The 18,615-nt window shown below is 38.9% G+C and overlaps 1 protein-coding gene across 41 annotated transcripts in view; it reads left to right on the top strand.

Annotated features, from left to right (window-relative positions):
• Positions 1–18,615, top strand: part of PBRM1 (polybromo 1) — a 110,328-nt gene that overhangs the window by 43,072 nt on the left and 48,641 nt on the right. For 21 of the 41 annotated variants that reach the window (XM_055414004.2, XM_088831844.1, XM_055413999.2 and 18 more), the window contains 6 exons: positions 1,213–1,426; positions 3,920–4,061; positions 5,199–5,296; positions 7,362–7,406; positions 12,104–12,380; positions 17,791–17,896. In XM_055414004.2, coding sequence (XP_055269979.1) covers positions 1,213–1,426; positions 3,920–4,061; positions 5,199–5,296; positions 7,362–7,406; positions 12,104–12,380; positions 17,791–17,896 — 882 coding nt within the window. The remainder of the gene's footprint in view (positions 1–1,212; positions 1,427–3,919; positions 4,062–5,198; positions 5,297–7,361; positions 7,407–12,103; positions 12,381–17,790; positions 17,897–18,615) is intronic. The other 20 variants (XM_055414012.2, XM_055414016.2, XM_055414002.2 and 17 more) reach the window with 1 other exon arrangement.

The raw sequence follows: 18,615 nt of genomic DNA, 5'->3' as shown, positions 1-18,615 counted from the left end.
CAGCTGACCTTGGGCAGGTCATCAACCTTTCATGTCCAGTTTTTTCCTTTGGAAAATAAATGACAACACCTGTTCTGTATGGTGATGTTAGGATTACCTGAGAATGGTGCTTATCAAGCTCTTAATACATAACTAAGTACTGAATAAGTGATTATCATACTTGCCTGGGAGACATAGTGATTTTGGTTATCCTGATCCATCAAGAAATAATTTAAATCAGGTCCTTATACACTGTTTAAGAGTTCAGAGAAATGAACAGTAATATTTTGTATTTTTGTGAAAGTGATTACATGTTTTGTTTTGGTGTTTCTATGATTAGCTTCTATCTAAAAGTTTTCTCAATAAAGGAAAACATCTTTCCTAAGGGATGCTACAGGTAAATCTCTTTGACTTTGTCTCACTTTAAATCAAATTTGTCAATACCAGCCCCCAGCTATATTTATCCTAAGCAATATGCTGTCGCTTTAGTTCTGAGATCTGAGAATGACTGTTTGCTTCTTTTTTTGTCCAAGCACACATAAGCAAGGATCTCCAAAGATGGCAGAGAAACTATTTTGTAACCTTTTAAAGACAGATAGGGCTTCCCTTGGGTAAAGAATCTGTCTTCTAAAGAGGAGACTTACAGGAGACTTGGAGGAGACAGGGGTTCAGTGCCTGGGCTGGGAAGGTCCCCTGGAGAAGGAAATGGCACCGCACTTCAGTATTCTTGCCTGGAAAATTCCCATGAACAGAGGAGCCTGGCAGGCTGTGGTCTGTGGGATCACAAGAGTCACAAGAGTCCTACAGGACTGAGCAGCTAAATTACAACAACCAAGACAGTATAACTTTTACTATGTAACATTCTGTTTCTATGTAACACTTCTCTAAGTAAGCATACACTTTTGCTGCTGCTGCTGCTGCTGCTGCATCACTTCAGTCCTGTCCGACTCTGTGTGACCCCATAGACAGAAGCCCACCAGGACTAAAGGCATCTTTAATGAAGGCTACCAGTGTTCTTGCCTGGAGAATCCCAGGGATGGCGGAGCCTGGTCGGCTGCCGTCTATGGGGTCGCACAGAGTTGGACACGACTGAAGTGACTTAGCAGCAGCAGAGACTATGCTTTTAAGATAAGTATTCTCAAACATAGATAGCGTAATCTGGAAGGTTGTTAAAAACTTTAAAAAATGTGTTTTTTTTTATTCCCCTTATAAATATCTTTTATGTCTTTGTAGCTGCACGATATGAAGAAGGAGAATCAGAAGCAGAGAGCATTACTTCATTTATGGATGTTTCAAATCCTTTTTATCAGCTTTATGACACCGTTCGGAGCTGTCGGAATAACCAAGGGCAGCTAATAGCTGAACCTTTTTTCCATTTGCCTTCAAAGAAAAAATATCCTGATTATTATCAGCAAATTAAAACACCCATATCACTACAACAGATCAGGTAATATATCATTTACATTATTCAGTATACATCTGTTTTCTTGTGACTGAACTTGTGCATATATCCTTCATTTCTAAAATGGATAAGGATATAAAAATATAGTATAAAAATGATTTTCGTATGTCTAGAGCATGCTTAAGTATCACACCAGTGTAAATATGAGAAATAAATTTGATTAACTACAAATTACATTCTTTGTATTACAGCAGTGTCAAGAGACAGATAAACAGAAGGTATCCCAGCTAGTCGTTTGTGTGTCAGATTATGGATTATTAAAAAAATCATGCAGCTCAGAATTTAACTGTTCATTTTCTTATAACTGTGCAAAAATTTCTCTTCCTATTCCTTTTATTGATATTTTAATCACAACAATTTACCTGCATTTAAACTTTTGTATCTTGGTTTCCCTTTTGAAGGGTTAGCTCCTAGTTCATCTAGTCTACTTCCTTTCCAAAGATGCATGCTGAGCCAGTCGTGCCCCATAGGAGCTGGACCACCTTCCGCTGTGCTCTTCATCAGAGCAGCAGGGAAATCTTGAGCAGTGCTAACCAAGTAGCACTTTCTGTGATGATGAAATGTTACTTTATCTGTACTATCTCTGGTAGCCACTCGACATTTGACTGTCGAAAACTTGAAATGTGGCATAATGAAACTAGATTTCAAGTTTTACCTTATTTTGGTTTAAACAGACATGTGTGACCACTGTATCTCACAGCACAATTCTAGGAAGATGTGTTAGCAGAAGTTGAGTGTCATCAAAATCAAAAAAGGAAGGGTAGGGAGAAACTCGACAACATGGCCGCATAGACCATCGTCGTCGTGCTGGGGCTTGTCATCCCCATGCTTTACTTCCTGTTCTACTCTTCCCCTCCCACTCCCATTCTTGATTAGTATCAGACTGATAAATATCTGCAGATTTGTTATAGATTGTCATCTGTTAATACTAGTTTAGGTTCTCTATTTTTCTTTGTGGGTGTTAAGAATATCCAGCACGTTACCCTTGAAGTTAGCATGAATAAGTCCAAGGCTGTAATTTAAAGTTTTGGTGCTAGCCACAGGTAGTGAGAGCTGAGTATGTGCTTAGTTTTTTTTTTTTTTGGCTTCATCCCAGAGAATCAAATGTTCTATAACATTCTTATCTCTGTAAGCACTACATGGAATCTATATATTATTTTAGTAAATTTTAAGTAAAACTTTACGTGTATTATGAATGATGTATCATTCTAAGAGCAAAGTGTAGAATCGCTACATTAATTCTGTGAAGCTGTACACATAATGTGGTTCTTTACCTAATATTGTTTTTGTGACTTTGATGGATAGCAGACAAGTACTTTAGTCAAGCTTTAAAAGTCTGTCCTATCTAAATCCATATAGTGTTAAGGCAGACTGTGACACTTCACTTTGTACCAAGTGTACAGGGACTTGTAATAGCCTTAGTGTTAGTAATAGCCTAAATGTCTGAGACAGCTATTCGAGTTCTTAAGACTTAAAGTAAGTAAAAACCTCAGTATTAGGCCATTGTGATTAATTACAAATGTTTATGTTGGAGAAATAGCAAAAGGACTCTTAACATTAATCTGCCTCTCATTTACCATCTTAAGACTGCTCTTCAGGGAATTCCCTAGTGGTCCAGTGGTTAGGATTTGGCACTTTCACTGTGGGGCCAGGTTCAATTCATGGTTGGGGAACTAAGATCTCACAAGCAGCACAGAACAGAACCGCCTTCCCCCCGCCCAAAAAAGGGACTGCTCTTCATTTCCCTTTTGCAACTCCCCTGGAGGTTAATGTTTATTATTCTACATGTTCCTTCATGTAGTTGCCAGTACTTTCTCTTTTCTTTAACTCTCATCAAGAGGAATGACCTCTTTTCTGAAATGTGTAGATCACCATGACTCTTCATTCCCGTAGCTTGAAATCTCCCTGATTTTTATCTTTTCCTAGGGTTTGCATGTAAGGGCTTCCCTGGTGGCTCAGTGGTAAAAAATCCACCTATGAATGCAGCAGACAGCAGGTTCCGTCCCTGAGTCTGCAGGATCCCCTGGAGGAGGAAATGGCAATCAGCTCTAGTATTCTTGCCTGGGAAATCCCATGGACAGAGAAGCCTGCTGGGGTTCTCAAGTCCATGGTATTGCAGAGTCGGATACGACTTAGCAACTGAACAACAACAGGGTTTTCACGTAGCTAATACCAGGGTTTTACCTTAGGAGTTTTGCTAGTATGTTTGCTTTGTAGTTGACCACCTTGCTAGGTTCTCTGTTGCTGCTTGTAGGGCTTTATTCTTTTGGGTTTTCAGTTAATTATCATATTGTCTAAATATAGTGGTGCTTTTGCTCCTTCACTTTATATTTGGAAATTGTCACTTCCAGGCCTCTAATCAGTATCACTGGTAAACTTGTAATGTTTGTCAAGATTTTTGCACTGAACTTTCAGAAAGAGTGTTTCTGCATATTCAGAATGGAAGGTTCTAGCCCTGCCTGTGTTTGTCTTTCACAGAACAAAGCTAAAAAACCAAGAATATGAAACTTTAGATCATTTGGAGTGTGATCTGAATTTAATGTTTGAAAATGCCAAACGCTACAATGTTCCCAACTCGGCCATCTACAAGCGAGTTCTAAAACTGCAGCAAGTCATGCAGGTATCCTTTCTTGGTTTTGCTAAGTTGTTGTATGTATAATTGAGTGTGTTAAGATATGTGATTTTCCTCCAGCAATGTCATATCATTCATTTTAGCCACAAGTACTGAATTTTTTTTTTTTTTGAAAATTTTTTTAAGAGCTTTCAGGACTATGCAGAGTAGAAATAATAGTTTAGACTGGGTTAGCTTTGTGAGTGGAAGAAGCAGGAATTTGTCCCTGGGGAGTAATTTTAGGGTTATCGGGATGATTCCCCCCAATCACAGATGATACTCTGCATTCAGATTTTATTTGGTCCTAGACTCTGTCTCTGTTGAGGTAGTGTCAGTTCTAGGAGAAGAGACATCTTAGGCTAATTCATCTTGTACAGTGTCCATGAGTTGATTAAATTGTTTCTAAGAGCACACCTTGGAGGGCATCTGAGGTCATGGGTCATCTCAGTGTTTTGAGAAAAAAGGGCGTTGATATGAAATACAAATTGTGTCTACCTGTCAGTTTTGGTAGAATCTTCCTAGAAAGAGAATCTCGGAGCAAGGAACAACAAAAGCAGTTTTATATCACCTGTAGACTCTCCGATTTTGTATGGTCAGCTCTGTGACCCATGCTGAGGATTTCAGTGTTTTGTTTTCAGTACTCTGTGTATATTCCCTAAGTCTGCTGTCATTGGACTTTATCCCTCTTTGGCAGGAGGTGTTAAAAAATGCATGTGTTGAAAAGTAGATCTTATTTCACCTCTCACTTTAAGCTTTCTTCTTAGTCACACTGTTGCTTAAGTCAAGGGTGCTAAAGGCTAGCTTTGACTTGGCTTTACTGAAATACGGCCACCAGAGCAGGATGCCCCGACAACTTGTCTCAGTGCTTTGAATGAGTTGGTGTCCTTCAGAGTCTTAAATTCAGTTTAGCTAGAGTTGATTCCTCAACTCTCTGGATCCATTTTTTTAACCTGTTAGAATTCTGTCATGCGTACTTTTGTTAAATTGTGTTATTGAAAATGTTTAATAACTTCTTTTTGATTTTGAGTATTCTACATGTGGTTATATCTTTCTGCTTGAATCTGATGTGTCTAGCTCTTTAATATTCATATATTTTAGAAGTGCTCAGCAGAATGAGCTTGACTCCTGGGGTCTGTTCTGGTTTAGGCAAAGAAGAAAGAGCTTGCTAGGAGAGACGACATTGAGGATGGAGACAGCATGATTTCTTCAGCCACCTCTGATACTGGTAGTGCCAAAAGAAAAAGGTATGTATTCTTCATATAACTGGAGACATCGTCTCAGTTTCTGTTTTGTTTCACATTTAGGTGTAGAAAATTGTTTCTGTAAGCTGTCAAGTATGAATTATAAAATTTAAATACTTTATAGCATTTAAAAATTCATTTGTTAATTGTATGATTAGTGTTTTCTTGGTAACATGTTGTTTTTAGATAACAAATTTAAAAATAATTACTTATATAGCCTGGTGAAACATGTTATTCTTTTTGCTGTCCAGGTTACTTTGTTTTAACGTGGCATTGTAAGAAGCCCTTTAAATCTAATTTAGGTAATTTCTATGTGGCGATTAAAAAAAAAAAAATGTCAGTCATTATTCTTACCCCTGTTTTCCCTTGTTAATCTGATCTTTATTTGCTGTTTTAAGGATGTCATATAAAGTACCAAGTTATAACTTCTTGTAGTTCATAACAGGTTAAGCTAGATATTTGTTTTTCTTTTCTTTCTAATCTTTCTCTCAACTTTCCTAACCCTTCCTTTTTCTCATGGGTTTTATGGAAGGGGACCTTACTGTGAGATTATGAAGCTGGACTCCTATAAAGAATCATGCAAGACCATCTCTTTTGTCTGCGCCTCCCACATGGAGTTTCTCTGACTTGATCTTTGTGGAACACCGTATTCTTCCTGAGCCTTAACTGTCTTACCATCTTTGTGATAGCAGGGAGGAAACCTTAAACAAAATAAGTTCATCACTAATAGCAGGGCCTGACAGATTCAAAATTGAATGAAGTCATTAGTAACTATTAATGCAGTTCTGTTCATGTATTGTAGATCCACTGACACCAGAGATTTTCTAAAAATGGTTCAGAAAAGAGAAGCTGTCTTGTCTTTCCCTGTAAATAGCATTTGGGAAATTTTTTTTTAGCAATGAAAATAACTTTGCTATGCTATGCCCAGGTAACTAAATTGATTGGTGTGCCCTGAGGTGTGAGTCTCCTCCATTACTGGCCTATGAATTTCATCCTTCCAAGTTCTTAATTCCTTGTTATACCAGGGACAACGGAGGAAAAATGTGAGACCAGATCAGAGACATCAAATCAAGAACATCTTTGAGTGTAATTATATAACTACTACAGCATCACCTGTGTTTTCCAGATCAGTCACCAATCAAAGATAAAAACTTCTCAGGCAAAAGAAGGTAATGGAGGCAAAAGTGATGGTACAATTAGTGCCAACACTGAATGACAAGTGAGATCTTAAACTAGTTGAGTGTTAAGAAAACAGTTCCAAGGAAGCATTAGTCCAGGCCAGATCCTTAAAAAAATCTCCGCGGCTTGTACTTTGTGGGACAACCCAAGTAGATTAAATGAAAGTTATTACTCTAATTAAAACCTCCCATAAAAAGAAAGCTAAGCATTATGTTCTCAAAATAATAAAATCCCACTTTAGAGTAAAAGTCTTTTCATGCACAGGTTTCCTAGGAAGTGTTTTGTTTAATGAAGTGAAAAATACAAGTCAGAGAAGAGCAAATATAAACCATAGCTAAAGCAGTAAAAGAACATATATGGGTTTGAAATACAGGCATGAGCACACATTAAGAGGTTGAGAGAAGCCAGTCCTGTACTTGGACTGTGACGAAGGAAATACATAACAAGCCTTTTAGAAGGTAGTTATGTTAAGAGGTTTTGGTAATAAGAAATGAACTCCTCCAGAACTCAGGTAAACATGACAGCCTAGTAGGTTAAGTTAAGCATATCCAGAGAAGGCAGGGCCAAGTTTTCCAAATACTACTTGACTTGACTCTGAAGTATTGAGTACAGTTCTGTCTTTGCCTTATTTTTTTCGTATCAAAGATTGTGAAAAAACTTACTGTGGGTATGCTCTCTTCATTCTGGGAATACATTCTTCTCCCCAGCCCCTCTACCCTAAAATCCACCTGCTGTCTTCCATGTTGAAATGTTCCAAGTATTCTTAAAACCTTTTATCCTTTGGATTAAATAATCTTCTTTTTTCTCAACCATATTTGGTTTATACATGACCTCCAATGTTGCTTGTTTTGTTTCTCTTCACATGTAATGTTTGTTTCTGCTTTCCCAGGAACACTCTTGACAGTGAGATGTTGGGTCTCAGGAGGCTCTCCAGGTGTGCAGTCCTTTTTTATGCATAAACATATTTTTTTAAAGTGTAACTTCTGTGACATGGTCAGCACTGATTAGGCGAAAAGTGCAGTCTTAAGCATGTGACGTAATGGTTTTTATTTGGATGCCAGTTTATTTTATGAATAAAGAAAACAGTATAGTTTAGGAGTATAGTTAGTAAAATTAACTGAGAATTAGCCTAGATATAGTCACAACCTTTAATGTGTTGCCAGCTTTGCCCAGGGCAGCAAGCCCCTGCACCAATCACTGTGGCTGTGCTTCTGCAGCAAAGGTAGAGAGGCTGAGAATGTGGTGGCATTGGTTGTGTTCAGGGGCGGGCGGGTGCAGATTTCTTTTCAGGAATGTCTCTTACAGACTGGGGATGGTGGCGGGATCAGAATCGGTGTTGATAGTCCAAGTGATACCAGTCTGTGTTGGTGCCTATGCATTGGGTTAGTGCTTCTTGAGCATGAATACATTTCTTTAGTCTCTGGTCTTATTTGTGTTTTATTTCTTTAAAGCCATCCATTCTTTTGCATGTTACTTATGATTTTAAAAACAGCCCTTCAGTTGCCATATGTAGTCCTAGTAATCATCTTATGGTGCTTTTATTTTCGCCTCTGCCATCTGGCATTCATGGAGTGTCAGTTGCTTGCAGAACACCAGACTGTCCTCTTACAGGTCATAAAGGAAAAGTTGAGTCATCATCTCTACCTTCCAGGAATTTACTGACCAGGAAAGGAGGCAGGTTGTAAACAAAACTGTGTGAGGCACACGGTTGTATGGTTGTATGAAAGTGTTGTGTGATTGTCCAAATAACTTTTCGGAAATGTGATTTCCCTATCATGCTTTTCTTTGAAAGTTCGATGTTTGAAGTTGTCTACATTTGCTACCATACATAGTCCACTCTATACAATTACTGTATTAGTATCTTCTTCCTACTGTTTTCCTTAAGAAAAGTTTTCTTAATTGGTAAATTTAAGAAAAAGACCATGGATTGGTATTTCTTTTACATGACTCATAATATGTGGCACTTGGTTCTGAGTCGTAGAAGAAGAAACGGAAATGTGGAGTACTGTTGTAACCCCATACTCTGGACTCTGACTGCCCAGGTTCAAATCCCAGTTTTTATTCATCTTAATGACTTTCCCAGTCTAATAACATCTGACTAAAAACAAAATGAAATCTACAACGTCTTGAGGTCCAAAGGAAATACCTCCAGAAAATAATCAGAGCTACATTCAGTGAGTATTAGACTGGGAAAGTCATTAAGATTTTGCTCCTTGAAGATGAAATATAAAAACCTTGTAAAAGAAGGAATCTTTGGGTTTACTTAGCTTCACAGCAGGCACCACTAGAGATCTAGGGCCAGGGAGGTAAAGGCCAGGAGACCTTGAAGCCTGTGAGCTGGGTTGACTTTGATGAGAGGCTCTTGGTAAGAGCTGGCTTTTTGTCATTTACTTGTATGATAAAAGCAGCCTGGTGACTATTGTTGATTCAAGTCTCAGTTCTGATTATGGCTTTAGGTATTCATTTAAGTCTCCAAACCTCTGTGTCTACATCTCCAAAATTGGGGTAATAATTGTACCTGGTTCTTAGCGTTTGAGGATTAAATGATAAGTGCTTAGCACAGTCCCTGGCATGTGGTAGAAGAGTTATCTGTAACTGTAAATAGGAATCTTTTGTGTATATCAAATACAAATATGTACTAAATAATAGCTTCATAGTAAAAATAATGATAAGATTTAAGAAAGTGGTCGGCCACAAACTATGAAAGTTAGGACTAACACCATGGTGTGAAAAATTAAAAGGGAAGATCAGATCTAGAAGGGCTGTGAGGGTCCTCTAGGACTTGGTGATAAACTAAGAGAAGCAAAAAGTGACTTTGATTCCAGTATTTTAGGCTGAGTTTGTGAGTCAAAAGGATGGTAAGGTGGTGGTCTTGGAAAATCAGGGATTCAGAGTGAAGCCTCCGCTAACTCATGATCTTTTTGCAAATTAGAAAAAGTACCCACTTCTCAAGACACTTAATGTTCATTTATTGGAAAATTGCTGTAATATAATGACTTTGTTAGCTCAAGACCATAGTGCTAACAAGACCATAAACTTCTAAAATTGTATGTTTATTATAACAGCATCTGTGATCTGAATTGACATACTCTTCAGTATGACACCCTTAAGTGCATAATGATGAACAACCCTGGTTTGGAACTCTCTTAAGATTTTTTTTTACCTAAGTATGTTCACAGGTCCTGATTAAAAAAGAATGAGTGTGCTAGTTACCAGGTCTGGGGTTTAATTATACACCTTTCCCAAAACAGGGAAGAGTAAACAAACTGTTTACAGCTAATAGTCTGAGGGAGGAAAAGAGGTAGGATGAATAGAGGGGATCTGAGACGAATTAAAAATCAAAGTGGCAGTGGCATTTGAAAACAGTAAACAGAAAGTATCAAATAGTGTAATATGGTAACTGTCTCTTTGTAATGTAGAGTTTATGTCATTTCAAAAGTGTTTGAAGTTACTTTCAGAAGTGTGAGCATAATAAGATTCAGCAGCATATTGGAAAAGGATAAAGCAAATATACCAGCCACTCAAGCTAATACAGTTATAGAAGAATATGAAGTTTAGCTATGAGTTTTTTCTGGCAGTTAGATCAGAAGGTACGAGCCAGTGGTTCTTGGTTTCAAAGACAGTTAAGGATCTGGAAAAATGTAAACAAAATAAAAAGCTGGCTTAGTTCAGAGAAGATTGTGTGACCCTAATAACAAAAATTTTGCTCTCTTTGAGGACGGAAACCAGTTACACATCACTCTTTTAAAGTGAATCATAGAACTGGAGTTGTATGCTTATTAGTAAAGCATGCTATTAGTGTTAAAAGTCCTAAAACAGTAAATGTCAACTATTAGAGCAGTTATCAAATTCTGGGATGTCGAATCCAGGTTCTGAAGTTTTTTCTTTAGAGGCTTCTTGAAGACTCTTCTTGAAGGCAAAGACATCCAATCTCTGCCCAGTTATGCGGAGCTCTGTGATGCTGCAGCTTTGTCCTGCCTTCCCCTTCCATTATTCACTTGCTGAAGTCCTGAACTGAGAGAGTTGTTCCCCTCTCATCATCATCTGGGGATGCCTCTTTGGAGAAATAGTTAGCATTACATGAAACTTCTCCTAGATCGCTGTCATCAAACAATCACTTACTTGACATAGACATCAAAATACTGAGTGGGGATATGACAGGAATGATTCCTGAGCCACCAGTGGAAATGAGCAGTCCCAAGTGACAAGGTGACAAGGATGATCCCAGCTCTAGGCAATGGAGTCCTTTGTGTCTCCTAATTGGATCACTTTCAGGTTGCCTTGTGCTCTATGATGTTAGGAAGATAGGTATTTTTGAGACTTTTAAAATCTTTACATAGAGTATTTATTTATTTTCTCATCTGTTATCCTTTATTTGAGTTTTTTTTTTTTTTTTTTTTAAAAGCATATTGAACCTCATGGAGAAACCATCTGGCCTTTGTCTTCTTTATGACCCAGAAGTAGATTGAGTGGCCAGAGGACTGGAGTAGGAGATCCATTTGGCGACATAGTTTGCTTCATTAATGAACTTCCTTCCATTTGTAAGATAGGAACTGGATAGAAAATAGTTACCTCCAGATGCTATACTGTGCCCTTTTAGTAAGTGTTGAATAGAAATTAAGTCACGGGTTATTTATTTTTATTACCTACCTCAGAGACTGATGGTTTGCTGGTTCAAGTATGGCTAGTCTTAGATACCTGTGTCCTGAGGGCATATAAACAGTGGGCCAGAAATCATATTGGAAGGTCATCTCTTCTAATAATTCATTAATTCTAATAATTCATTGGGCAACTCACCTTGGGCAAGTCATTTAACTTCTCTGAGCCAGTTTCCTCAGTAATTAGGAGACTAGCCTTTTTGTAACTCAGGTTCTAAACTGTAGTCCCTTGTACTTTGCCCTCCAGTACTAGGACATCTATTTCCTAGCATAACATCTCATTGGGGGAATTTGGACAAGATAGGAATTCATACTCAAGGATGAAAATTTACTCAGAAGCTTAGGTGAACCACAGACCATTTATTCTTTAAGCTAGGCTGGGATTGTGGAATAATGGAGGGAGGGAGAAGGGACTGACCGTGATAGGATAAATGCCTGAGACGTTTGTACCCACTATAGAGATTCTAGTCTGTCAGATAGCATACCTTTGTTTTCTGGTAACCAGGAAATGCAGGTGTTCAGGAGTGATTGTGTTAGGAGATGGAACACTTCTTTTGTGTGTGTGTGTTTGTTTGTTTGTTTGTTTAAGGGAGAACTGTTAGTAACAGTAGGGAATCAGCAGTTTTATTCCACTATTGCTCTGTTCTTCAAAAAATTGCTAATAGAATTTCGTGTTCTTTGGTGTTAGACAATACTTTTTTCAAGCATTGCATTTCATAAATATTCTAAACAGGTTTGTCTGGTGTTCTTAGGTACTCCTGCCAGAATCACTGTGTTTTAACTGTTTTGGAAATTTTCCTAATATTTGCTTATAGCTTCCAGCATGTTTACTGTGTTTGTGCCATATATAATAAATAAATTGTAATCATTATGAAGCACCTGTCCACAAGATTAATTTGTTTTATTTCATATTCATTCTTCTATCAAGAAAACTGAACCTGTTCTCATTTTTCCCCTTTCTCACTTCCAACAGTAAAAAGAACATAAGAAAGCAGCGAATGAAAATCTTATTCAATGTTGTTCTTGAAGCTCGTGAGCCAGGCTCAGGCAGAAGACTTTGTGATCTATTTATGGTTAAACCATCCAAAAAGGACTATCCTGATTATTATAAAATCATCTTGGAGCCAATGGACTTGAAAATAATTGAGCATAACATCCGCAATGACAAATATGCAGGGGAGGAGGGAATGATAGAAGACATGAAGCTGATGTTCCGGAATGCCAGGCACTACAACGAGGAGGGCTCCCAGGTAAGGATGTGTGGGAATCCTGACTAGACGCCTAACTTAGATGATTCTCCTCAATGACTAGCTTAATATTTTGTCTTTCCTTAATTGTTTAAAATTGGAGGCAGGACATTGTAAAGGTTAGAACTTTATACCCTGTACAGTTACCCCTCATTGTCTTGGGGGAGGGAATTGGCTCCAGGGGTTCCTGGACCCCTGCAGCACACCAAAATCCACAGATTCTCAAGTCTCTTGTTTGAAATGTCATTACACGGATTCCGTGGATTCGGACTGTCAGCTATGATCTGACATTTTAGATTTGAGTCCTGTCTTGCCAATCCCTGTGTAAGTAGCTTATCGTTTCTGAGCCTCATCTGTAAAATGGGGTTAATAATAGTACTTGCATTAGGGTTGTTGTGGTATTAGAATGAGCTCATATTTACAGAATATGTTACATAGTGCCTGGTATTCCAACACTCAAATGAAAGCCAAGGACATTAAAATCTTTCAACATTATTGTTACTACTATTCTCAGTTGCCATACTTCTCTAAGGATAGTCTATAAAATGATATAATTAGATAAATAGAATGGGAAAGACTAGAGATCTCTTCAAGAAAATTAGAGATACCAAGGGAACATTTCATGCAAAGATGGGCTCAATAAAGGACAGAAATGGTATGGACCTAACAGAAGCAGAAGATATTAAGAAGAGGTGGCAAGAATACCCAGAAGAACTATACCAAAGAGGTCTTCGTGACCCAGATTACCACGATGGTGTGATCACTCACCTAGAGCCAGACATCCTGGAGTGTGAAGTCAAGTGGGCCTTAGGAAGCATCACTGCAAACAAAGCTAGTGGAGGTGATAGAATTCCAGTTGAGCTATTTCAAATCCTAAAAGATTATACTGTTAAAGTGGTACACTCCATATGCCAGCAAATTTGGAAAACTCAACAGTGACCACAGGACTGGAAAAGGTCAGTTTTCATTCCAATCCCAAAGAAAGGCAATCCCAAAGAATGTTCAAACTACCACACAATTGCACTCATCTCATACGCTTGCAAAGTAATGCTTAAAATTCTCCAAGCCAGGCTTGAATAGTACATGAACCGAGCACTTCCAGATATTCAAGCTGGATTTAGAAAAGGCAGAGGAACCAGAGATCAAATTGCCAACATCCATTTGATTATAGAAAAAGCAAGAGAGTTCCAGAAAAACATCTTCTGCTTCATTGACTACACTGAAACCTTTGACTGTGTGGATCACCATAAACTGTGGAAAATTCTTAAAGAGATGGGAATACCAGACCACCTTAGCTGCCTCCTGAGAAACCTGTATGCAGGTCAAAAGTAACAGAACCAAACATGGAACAACAGACTTGTTCCATATTGGGAAAGGAGTACATCAAGGCTGTATATTGTATCCTGCTTATAATAACTTATGTTCAGAGTACATCATGTGAAATGTTGGGCTGGATAAACAGAAGCTAGAATCCAGATTGCTCGGAGAAATATCAGTAACCTCAGATATGTAGATGATTACCACCCTTAATGACAGAAAGCGAAGAGAAACTGAAGCGCCTCTAGATAAAGGTGAAAGAAGAGAGTGAAAAAACTGGCTTAAAACTCAACATTCAAAAAAACGAAGATCCTGACATCTGGTCTCATCACTTCATGGCAGATAGATGGGGAAACAATGGAAACAGTGGCAGACTTTATTCTCTTGGGCTTCAAAATCACTGCAGATGGTGACTGCAGCCATGAAATTGAAAGATGCTTGCTCCTTGGAAGAAAAGCTATGACCAACCTATACAGCATATTAAAAAGCAGACACATTACTTTGCTGACAAAGGTCTGTATAGTCAAAGTTGTGGTTTTTCTAGTAGTCATGTAAGAATGTGAGAATTGGACCGTAAAGAAAGCTGAGTGCCAAAGAATTGATGCTTTTGAACTGTGGTGTTGGAGAAGACTCTTGAGAGTCCCTTGGTCTGTGAAGAGATCAAACCAATCAATCCTAAAGGAAATCAATCCTAAGCATTCATTGGAAGGACTGATGCTGAAGCTGAAGCTCCAGTACTTTGGCCACCTGATGCGAAGAACTGACTCATTAGAAAAGACCCTGGTGATGGGAAAGATTGAAGGCAGGAGGAGAAGGGGATGACAGAGGATGACATGGTTGGATGGCATCACCGACTCAATGGACATGAGTTTGAGCAAGCTCTGGGAGATGGTGAAGGACAGGGAAACCTGATGTGCTGCAGTCCATGGGGTCACTAAAGAGTTAGACACAAATAAGCACCTGAAAAACAACAACAGCAATATAAATATTAGGACATTTTCAAAAATACACCTTTAAATAATTGATTTTGTTAGGAAGCATCTTGATTTTCAGTTCTTCATCAGTAAAGCTATGATGTAGTCTTCCTTTCATATATTTTTCTTCTCGGTATCCTTTATCTACTTTATTTTTTATTAATAAATCGAAGTATAAGTGACATGCGTTTCAAGGGTACAACATAGTGATTGAATATTTGTATAGATTGCAAAATGATCACATTAAGTCTAGTTAACATCCATCACCAAGTCTTGAAAGATGATGCTGTGAAAGTGCTGCACTCAATATGCCAGCAGATTTGGAAAACTCAGCAGTGGCCACAGGACTGGAAGAGGTCAGTCTTCATTCCAATCCCAAAGAAAGGCAATGCCAAAGAATGCTCAAACTACCGCACAATTGCACTCATCTCACACGCTAGTAAAGTCATGCTCAAAATTCTCCAAGCCAGGCTTCAGCAGTATGTAAACCGTGAACTCCCAGATGTTCAAGCAGGTTTTAGAAAAGGCAGAGGCACCAGAGATCAAAGTGCCAACATCCGCTGGATCATGGAGAAAGCAAGAGAGTTTCAGAAAAACATCTATTTCTGCTTCATTGACTATGCCAAAGCCTTTGACTGTGTTGATCACAATAAACTGTGGAACATTCTGAAAGAGATGGGAATCCCAGACCACCTGACCTGCCTCTTGAGAAACCTGTATGCAGGTCAGGAAGCAACTGTTAGAACTGGACATGGAACAACAGACTGGTTCCAAATAGGAAAAGGTGTACGTCAAGGTTGTATATTGTCACCTTGCTTATTTAACTTATATGCAGAGTACATCATGAGGAATGCTGGGCTGGAAGAAGCACAAGCTGGAATCAAGATTGCTGGAGAAATATCAATAACCTCAGATATGCAGATGACACCACCCTTATGGCAGAAAGTGAAGAGGAACTCAAAAGCCTCTTGATGAAAGTGAAAGAGGAGAGTGAAAAGGTTGGCTTGAAGCTCAACATTCAGAAAACAAAGATAATGGCATCTGGTCCCATCACTTCATGGGAAATAGATGGAAAAACAGTGGAAACAGTGTCAGACTTTGTTTTTTTGGGCTCCAAAATCACTGCAGATGCTGATTGCAGCCATGAAATTAAAAGACGCTTGCTCCTTGGAAGGAAAGTTATGACCAACCTTGATAGTATATTAAAAAGCAGAGACATTACTTTGCCAACCAAGGTCCGTCTAGTCAAGGCAATGGTTTTTCCCGTGGTCATGTATGGATGTGAGAGTTGGACTGTGAAGAAAGCTGATCGCCAAAGAATCGATGCTTTTGAACTGTGGTGTTGGAGAAGACTCTTGAGAGTCCCTTATACTGCAAGGAGATCCAACCAGTCCATTCTAGAGGAGATCAATCCTGGGTGTTCATTGGAGGGACTGATGCTAAAGCTGAAACTGCAATACTTTGGCCACCTCATGCGACGAGTTGACTCACTGGAAAAGACTCTGATGCTGGGAAAGGTTGGGGGCGGGAGGAGAAGGGGACGACGGAGAATGAGATGGCGGGACAACGGAGAATGAGATGGCTGGATGGCATCACCGACTCTGTGGACATGAGTTTGAGTGTACTCCGGGAGTTAGTGATGGACAGGGAGGCCTGGCGTGCTGTGATTCATGGGGTCGTGGAGAGTCGGACACGACTGAGCGACTGAACTGAACTGAACTGAACATCCATCACCATATGCAGTTAATTTTTTTTCTTGTGATGAGAACTTGTAAGATCTACTATCTTAGCATCTGGCAAATATACAATACTGTGTTACTAAGTATAGTTGTCATGCTGTACATTGCATCCCCATGACTTATAACTGGAGTTTGTACCTTTTGACCCCTTTACTCATCTTGCCTGTCCTCTGGAAGCCACCAGTCTATTCTCTGTATCTATGAGCTTGGAGATTTTTGGGGGGCTGAGGAATGGTATTTTAGTTTGCTTTTAAGTGAGATCATACAGTATTTGTATTTCTCTGTCTTTCCTTATTTCATTTAGCATAATGCCCTCAGGATTTGTCTTTTATGTTGTCGCAAATGGCAGAATTTCATTCTTCTTATGGCTGAATGATATTCCTGTCTGTTTGTGACATTTTCTTTATCCAATCACTCTTTCATGAAGACTTAGGTTGTTTCCATATCTCGGCCATTGTAAATATGCTGCAGTGAACATGGTTTGGGGGTCCATAGATCCTTTCTGAGTTTTCTTTGTCTACTCTTAGTTTCCCAGAAATGAAAGTACATTTTCAAATCATTTATATCTCCATTCTTATGTTATTGCATTTGAATATAAAATAAAGTAGGCGCTGAGGGTGCTTATAATCAGAGAAATGGTTCTCTTCTGTCATCGGGGTTTACACTGTCCTCAGTGTCATTGCCACTGGTAGAGAAAAAAGCCACCCTTAGGAGAGGTTGCCAAAGAAGAGAGGTCAGTTATTCCCTCAGTCCCTCTGTTCTGGTGGTATTCAGGGAGGAGAGCCTTTGGATTGGTGGGGTGGGGGGGAGTGTGGGAGGAGGCAACTGTGGGGGCCAAGCCATTGGGTGAGTAACTTTGTCCATGGCTATATATTATTTTGGTTCAGTCTTCAGAGGGAGAGAGACTAAGCAGAGATTATTGCTTTTCACAAATCAGATTCCAGGCTATGAATACACACTGATATTAAATCTCTTTTAATAATATTTGAGATATTTTTCTCCAACTATCATGTATTAAATTTTAATTTCCATTGAGCTAAGCCTGCTACCTCGAGGGTCCAATGTAAGAGAGATTTATGAAGAAACAGCACATGTAAATATGTTTCAGATCTTCTGCAGAAACTTGTAGGGATTCTACTGCAGCAGTTCTCAAACTTCAGCCGGCATGGGTGCACATTAGAAATACCTGGAAAGCTTTCAACAATGAACCAAGACCCACCCGACAGAGATGTGATTTGTTGCTCTGTTGCGATCTCAGGCTTTATTTTTTTAGTTCTCCACTGTCCTAACCTGTGTTTTTAAAACATCTTTATGGATACATATTATACTTCAATAGAAAGCTTCTTAGAAAATAATCTTAATTATATTTGTAATTGAATATAGGTGTACAACGATGCACACATCCTGGAGAAGTTACTCAAGGATAAAAGGAAAGAGCTGGGCCCACTGCCTGATGATGATGACATGGCATCTCCCAAACTCAAGCTGAGTAAGGCAGCCTCACACTTCGTGGTTCAGTTCAGTCTGTCAAGTATAGGCTGGTTGGTTTAATTGCTAAGTCGTATCTGACTGTTGCAACCCCATGGACTGTATGTAGCTTGCCAGGCTCCTCTGTCCATGGGATTCTCCACGCAAGAATACTGGAGTGGGTTGCTAGTTCCTGATTTACTGAAATATTTAGTTAATTGGTGAATATAATTGAACTTGCACTCCAGCACAGTGTTTCTTGGTTTCTCTCAAGCACTCTCTTCTGTATTTTAAGTAAACATAAAAGCGCGTGAGGAATAGAAGAATATAACATCAAAAGGTTTTGTTGAATCCGGTGGACATTTTGTAAATGTTAAATAGTGAGAATAGATATTTTTCTACATGTGATGCCTGGAAAAAGTATAGAGGCAGGTTTTAATTTTCTTCCTGTTTTTCGGTCTGTTTGCTAAGTTACTGGAATTAAAAGTGAGTCCCTCCTAGACAGAATTTGAGAGGTTAGAGATGTCTAGTTACTGTACTGTAAGTTAACTCAGCTATCTGGAGTGTGGGCTGTGAATGGTTGTTATGGTAAAAACTGTGAGAGGGACTACGCTGGCAGTCATTGGTTAGGACTTTGCCTTCCACTGCAGGGGTTAGGAGCTGGGACCTTCAAGCCTTGCAGCAAAAAAAAAAAAAAAAAAAACCCACATAAAACAGAAGTAGTATTGTAGCAAATTCTGT

Source organism: Moschus berezovskii, chromosome 24, assembly GCF_049115385.1.
Source record: "Moschus berezovskii isolate FMDL1 chromosome 24, NW_MosBer_1.0, whole genome shotgun sequence".
Classification (NCBI taxonomy): Eukaryota; Metazoa; Chordata; class Mammalia; order Artiodactyla; family Moschidae; genus Moschus; species Moschus berezovskii.
The sequence above is the reverse complement of the archived record's forward strand: the minus strand, read 5'-3'. Positions and strand labels throughout refer to the sequence as shown.